The 6,233-nt window shown below is 56.9% G+C and overlaps 1 protein-coding gene across 1 annotated transcript in view; it reads left to right on the forward strand.

The window, feature by feature from the left end:
• The first annotated feature begins 486 nt into the window (after positions 1-486).
• BBS1 (Bardet-Biedl syndrome 1) overlaps positions 487-6,233 on the forward strand; it is a 31,302-nt gene continuing 25,555 nt past the window's right edge. The window contains exons 1-8 of the mRNA XM_026650453.1: positions 487-1,196; positions 1,574-1,650; positions 3,740-3,774; positions 4,150-4,422; positions 4,650-4,696; positions 5,072-5,110; positions 5,847-5,919; positions 6,176-6,229. Coding sequence (XP_026506238.1) covers positions 1,159-1,196; positions 1,574-1,650; positions 3,740-3,774; positions 4,150-4,422; positions 4,650-4,696; positions 5,072-5,110; positions 5,847-5,919; positions 6,176-6,229 — 636 coding nt within the window. The 5' untranslated portion in view covers positions 487-1,158. The remainder of the gene's footprint in view (positions 1,197-1,573; positions 1,651-3,739; positions 3,775-4,149; positions 4,423-4,649; positions 4,697-5,071; positions 5,111-5,846; positions 5,920-6,175; positions 6,230-6,233) is intronic.

Consider the following 6,233-nt stretch of genomic DNA (forward strand, 5'->3'; position numbering starts at 1 on the left):
TGTACGAGCCGGGATAGCGAGTAGCAGGGAATGATCTTGCCTATGCCCCCAGTATCAGTGTGATTGCTGCTCGAATGCTGTGTTCGGTTCGGGTGTACACACTTCCAGCAGGGTGTGGAACGTTCAAAGGAGGGCCACAAAAATGAGCCAGGGTTGAATGATGGGCTCAGTCTATTCAGCTGATCGAAGCTAAGGGTGAGAGCTGGGTGTAGGTACTTACACTTGGAAAAGAGAGCAGGTAGTGGAGACTTTTCACCACGGCTGCAAAGACATAGCAAGACCCAACAGCTGGAAGTTGAATTTAGACCGATTTAACCTTGATCTCAGATGCAAGTTCCACAGTCATTCGAAGGGCTTTCCCGAAGAGGTGGAGGGATTCACCATTGCTTGGAGCCTTTAACGAGACATCTTACTTTAATCCAGCACCTGGGAGAAATGATACAGCCAGTGTGTGCTGGAGGGCTTGGGCTGGATGGGTGTGGTAGTCTGTTTTGGCCATGGAATCTCTGAATCCCTCTGTTCATTCCCTTTCCTGTCATGTCACAGGGGGTGATCCTCTTTCTGCAGAGCCATATGAAGTATCTGGGCCCGGGCCTCAGCTCAGCTGGGATCTCCAGGAGCCAGACCAGTGCATTTTCAAAGGAGAGTGGCCTGGCTGGCTTAGGGGGCAGGGGAAGGGGCTGCTGGCTCTGATCTGGGCCTCGGGCTTGGAAGGGACTGGTTGGTGCGGGGGTATGGGATACAGGGCCTTTCCCCTCCTGGGGACACAGGCACTGGGGCCTGTACTGTGGGTCAGTCAAGTTGGGGGTCCCAGCATGGCTCCTAGGGGGACCATCTTCTCTCTTGGAGGCTGGATCCAGGAGGAAGTCAGGTTCTTGGGGTGACTCCTCCCTTGCAGGAGCTGCTCTGCTTCCACTCTCTGCCCGCCCCCCTCCCGTCGCCGCGCGCCCCAGAGTCAGTGGGGGTGGATGTGGGGAGGGAGGCGGGGCGGAGACAGTCCCCACGGATCCGGAACCCTGAGTTGCTACGGTTAGTCTCCCCCGGAAGGATCCTTTTGAGTGCGACACCGTATCTGGCTAGGGGACTGTTTTCCGGTTACTCCCATCCACAGCCATTGGGTTGTCGTAGCAACAGATCCTGCTAGTCCTGCAGAAGGACATGGCGGCCGCCGCCTCCTCCTCCTCCAGCAGCGAGAGGTGTGTGGGGGAGGGAGGGTGTTGGTGATCCCTGAACCCCTCTTTCATGGGCCTGGTTAACTGGGGGTGGCAATGACTGGGATCCTCTTCCCAGCGCAGGGAGGGGCTGGGAGCCAGGACTCCTGGGTTCTATCCCAGCTCTAGGAGGAGAGTGGGGGCTAGTGGTTAGAGTAGGGGAGGGGCTGGGAGCCAGGACTCCTGGGTTCTAGCCCAGCTCTAGGAGGGGAGTGGGTTTTAGTGGTTTGAGCAGATGGGGAGGGATTGGGGCGGCTGGAATTTCTGTTCCATGTGTTGATTGAAATATATCCCAGTTTCTCACTGTCGCTCTGTGTCTACCTGTCTCTTTGTGTCCCCACCCTGTCCACATCCCTCTCCAGTAATGAAGCCAACTCCAAATGGCTGGATGCCCATTACGACCCCATGGCCAATCTCTACACCTTCTCCTCCTGCATCGGTAAGTCCAGGATCCTCCCATAAAGTGCCCTGAGCTGAGAGAGCTGGGGAATGGGCCAGTGGGATTCTCCTGGGTGGAGGCCCATTGAGTGGTTAGAGGGAGGGAGGGCCAGGAGTTCTGGCTCTGCGAGGTGAGTGAGGGCTAGTGGTTAGATTGGAGGGGGGCTGGGAATCGGGACTTTTTGTTTCTATTCCAGTGGTTATAATATGTGGGCGGTGGGGTGCTGAGAATCCAAACAGCTGGGTTCTGTTCCTGCCCCTGCCATGTTGTCTCTGTAGGTGCTTAGATAAGTCCCTTCCCTTATCTGCCCCCCACATTCTCCATCAATAACTTAGTGAGGTACCTTGCAAAGGAAGCTCTTCTCAAGGGCACTTAAGCACGTGTGGTGCTGGCGGATGGCAAAGCATAGTTATGTACAGAGCCATGGGATCCCAACCCTGGGAATACGAAATAAACCCTCCCACCCACCCAGGTTTGTTAACACTCAATGGGAATGGGACTCCATAGTCTCCTGTCTCTCAAGGTGAGTGTGTGAGATGCACAGCCACAGCAAACAGGACGTGGAACTTAAAAACACAGGGAAAGGCAATGAAGGGGACGGTCTGATGCTTATTTAACTCTGAGGCCTGGTTGGCAGGAAAGTGTTGTCCATTAAGGATTTAACCCACTCCCACCCTTCAGTGACAGAGCCCCAGCTCCACATCTCTAGGTCCTCCAAGGAGAACTCATTGGAAAGCAGCTGTTGCATTCCTGATAGTGCTGGGAAGAAAACTTTATAACTGTGTTCATTATCTCTTCCCAGAACTGGGGATAAACCCAGGAGTCCTAGCCCCCCAGTTCTAACGTCCTGGACCCCACTCCCCTCCCAAAGCTGAGGTTAGAAGCTTAAATAAATAATTAATGGAGATATCCCATCTCCTAGAACTGGAAGGGACCCTGAAAGGTCATCGAGTCCAGCCCCCTGCCTTCACTAGCAGGACCAAGTACTGATTTTGCCCCAGATCCCCAAGTGGCCCCCTCAAGGATTGAACTTGATTGAGCTTGGTTCCCAGCCTGCCTCGGATCACCATTAAATAACTAACTGTAGCGCATAGCAAGCAGCCCTGGATTTCAGGGCCCTGTGTAATCCTTTCTAATTGTTGTATGCAGTGTAGTTGTAGCTGTGTCAGTCCCAGGATATTAGCGAGACAAGGTGGGGGATTGAATATTTTTTATTGGAACAACTTGTGCCGGTGAGAGAGAGAGAGAGAGACACTTTCAGAGTACCTTTCCCACACCTGAGGAAGAGCTCTGTGTAGCTTGAAAACTTGTCTCTCTCACCAACAGAAGTTGGTCCAATACCTTGTCTCTCTAACCCCTTCTATGGCACCTTGCCTTCATCATGTCCACCACTAACGTCCCTGGGAGGGGAAGATAGATGGGAGCTGTGCTGTTAGGGATAATGACTAATACTGCTGGGCTCATGCTAGCTAGGGCCTGTGGAGGGCCACCCATTACAGGGGTCTCCCCTAGGGTATATCCCCCGACCTTTCATGCCACTTGTGGACATTTATGAGACCCTGTTGAGAGCATCCCAGAGGGGAACTAGACGCACAGCAGTGATAGACACAGCCCTGTGGTTACAGAGCACTGAGCATAGTGGTTAGATGGTCTGCCTTACAGAGCTGGGGATAGAACCCAGGAATCCTGGTTCCCAGCCCATCTGCTCTAACCACTAGTCCCCACTCCCCTCCCAGAGTTGGGGATAGAACCCAGGAGTCCTGGCTCCCAGTCATGCTCTTACACTCCATGCTTCCAGAGCCCCTTTCATCTCAAAGTCCTTCAAATTATTACATGGCTCTGGAGCACAAGCCTCCTCAGTTGGTATGGAATGAGCCAACGCATCTGCGAGGAGAGAACACCTCCTACTAATTCCACTCCCTGCAGCACAGTGCCCCCTGTCACTACGCTGGGGCACTGTGGTCAGCATTAACTGGGAGGGGAGAGTGTCCCCTTGGTCTCCCGTGCAGATACTGGGCATGGCTGGACCTGGTTAGCACGGGAGGGAGGTTGTCAGGGATGCTGACTCCACATCTCTCTTTTGTTCCAGCACTGGCTGACCTGCATGGCGATGGAGAGTACAAGGTGAGGAAGGCTGGCCTGCCTGCCCGCCCCCCCCACCCCCCCCCCGGCAATGGGCCTATCCAGCCTGGTACCTCCCCGCACCACCGCCTCCCAGATCAGCCTGGTATCCCTCACATTCCACCCTGGCTTTGGCAACCCCCCGCCAGGGGCAAACAGCATCTGGATGGGGATTGTGTCTCTTGGGGCGGGGTGTGGACAGACGTTCAAGGTGGGGGATTGTGTCTCTTGGGCTGGGAGTGAGTATTCTGGGCCGGTTGCCTCTCTGGGCAGGAGGGAGTGAGGGTGCCTGTGCCCAGCCCAGAAGGTGGGAGCTGCCCTGGGGTGGGGGGTGAGGACCCCCCAGCACTGCCCTTCTGTCTCTGTCTCCCCCCCCAGCTGGTGGTGGGTGACCTGGGCATGGCTGGGCACACCATGAGGCTGAAGGTGTACCGGGGCACAGGGCTGGCCAGCGAGAGCACCTTGTTGGACCTGCCGTCTGCCGTCGCTACCTTCCTGATGGACCAGAATGAGCCACGCACGCCTGCCGTGGCTGTGGCCTCCGGCCCATTTGTCTATGTCTACAAGAACCTGCGGCCCTACTTCAAATTTACCCTGCCCCCCCTGGATGCCAACCCCCTGGAGCAGGACGTCTGGGAGCAGGCCAAAGAGGTGAGCAGGTGGGGGGTGGCATGGCCATCCCAGGGTACCAGTCCACACCCCTGTCCCCCACCTCAAACCAATGGGCCCACCCCTCCCTGGCACTCCACATCAGACCCAGGTCTGGGAGTGGAGTCTAGTGGTTAAAATGGAGGCTCTTGGAGCCAGGACTTCTGGGTTCTATTCCCAGCTTATAGTCATGTGCCTTCCCATCTCTCTCTATCTGCATCTCGTTCCAGGACATGATCGACCCCCTGACTCTGAAGGAAATGCTGGAGGGGATCCGGTGAGTGGCTCTTCCTTCCCCCCATGGACTGTCACATCACCATGCCCCCCCAAAAACTCCGTCCTGGTCCTTGGCTTAGCAAGTGCTGGGAGGTAATGCCAGAGGCATTTAACATTCGATCCCTGGGTATGGACTCTGGGGAGATCCTTGAGGTTAGAGCTGGGCATGCTGAGAACCAGGACTCCCGGGTTCTATCCCCAGCTCTGGGAGGGGAGTGGGATCTAGTGGTTACAGTAGAGGGGGTGGGAAATGAGGACTCCTGTGTTCTGTTCTGGGTTGTGGATGGCAGGGTCTGTGATGGTGAATGTATCGTACTGAGTTTCTGTCCAATGTCTTCCTCTCTGTTCAACATCTTCCTCTCCTGGTGTGTGTCAGGGACAAGGCGGAGATCCCCCTGTCGGTACGATCACTGAGGTAAGGCCATATGGTACCACTGAGGGCAAGGAGTGGCATGAACACCTCACCCTCCAGCGATTTCCTGGCTAGCACCAAAAACGTGGGCTGGGAGCTCTAGGAGCCTGGCTTTTTTAGGGGATTGGAGCAGGGAGATTGAGGCTGGTGGCCAAGGGAGAGTGTGTGAAGGGGTCAGGGATGGATCCTGGCAGCGGGGAAGGCAGATGGTGTAGGGAGCACAGGCTGGGGGTTGGGGATCAGGGAGGGATCTCAGCAGTAGAGCAGGCGGGTAGTGTGGGGAGCACACAAGACTAGGGGGAGGCGAGTGGTGTGTGGAGCACAAGCTGAGGGGGGGATCGGGGAGGGATCTTGGCAGTAGGGCAGGTGGGTGGTGTGGGGAGAACAAGCTGGGGCGAGGGGGATCGGGGAGGGATCTCGGCAGTGGGGGAGGCGGGTCGTGTGGGGAGCACAAGCCGGGGAGGTGGGGGACTGGGAGGGATCTCGGCAGTGGGGGAGGCGGGTGTGTGACGAGGGTTGTGTGGGGAGCACAAGCCGGGGAGGTGGGGGTCGGGGAGGGATCTCGGCAGTGGGGGAGGCGGGTGGTGCGGGGAGCATAGGCCGGGAGCGGGGACGTTTTCCCAAAGCTTGGAAGGCTCTCAGCAGCAGAGCTCCTGTTCTAAGGGGTAGGGGGGACACTGGGCCAGAGGAGGCTGTGTCACTATCCCACAATCCCCTTCTCTGTCTCCCCCACCCCCAGGTTCCTGGCCCAAGATGTACCAGAGATGGAGAATTTTGTGAACCTACATAAGGGGCAACCGATCAAGCGCCAGGTGTGTCCCTGCCCTGCCCTGGGTCTGGGGAAAACTCCCCAGTGGACCCTCCCAGAGTAGGGGACTCGGTGGAGTGGGGGTTAGAGAAAGGGGGTATTCTAGCATTGCCAGTTCCCCACCGATGTCTTGTGGGTCCCAGCAGGGCCATCCGGGTACCCTTACTTCCCAGCATGCCCCTGGGGAGACTGGCACTGCCCTCCCTGGGTAGAGAGGGGGACTGGGGAAGGGGGAGGTTCATGCCCATCTCCCTGTCCAGACTGTCATCACCTGCATGAGCACGCTGAAGAAGAACATGGCGGATGAGGACGCGGTCA

The sequence above is a fragment of the Terrapene carolina genome, unplaced genomic scaffold, assembly GCF_002925995.2.
Source record: "Terrapene carolina triunguis isolate 2854851 unplaced genomic scaffold, T_m_triunguis-2.0 Scaffold89, whole genome shotgun sequence".
Lineage (NCBI taxonomy): Eukaryota > Metazoa > Chordata > Testudines > Emydidae > Terrapene > Terrapene triunguis.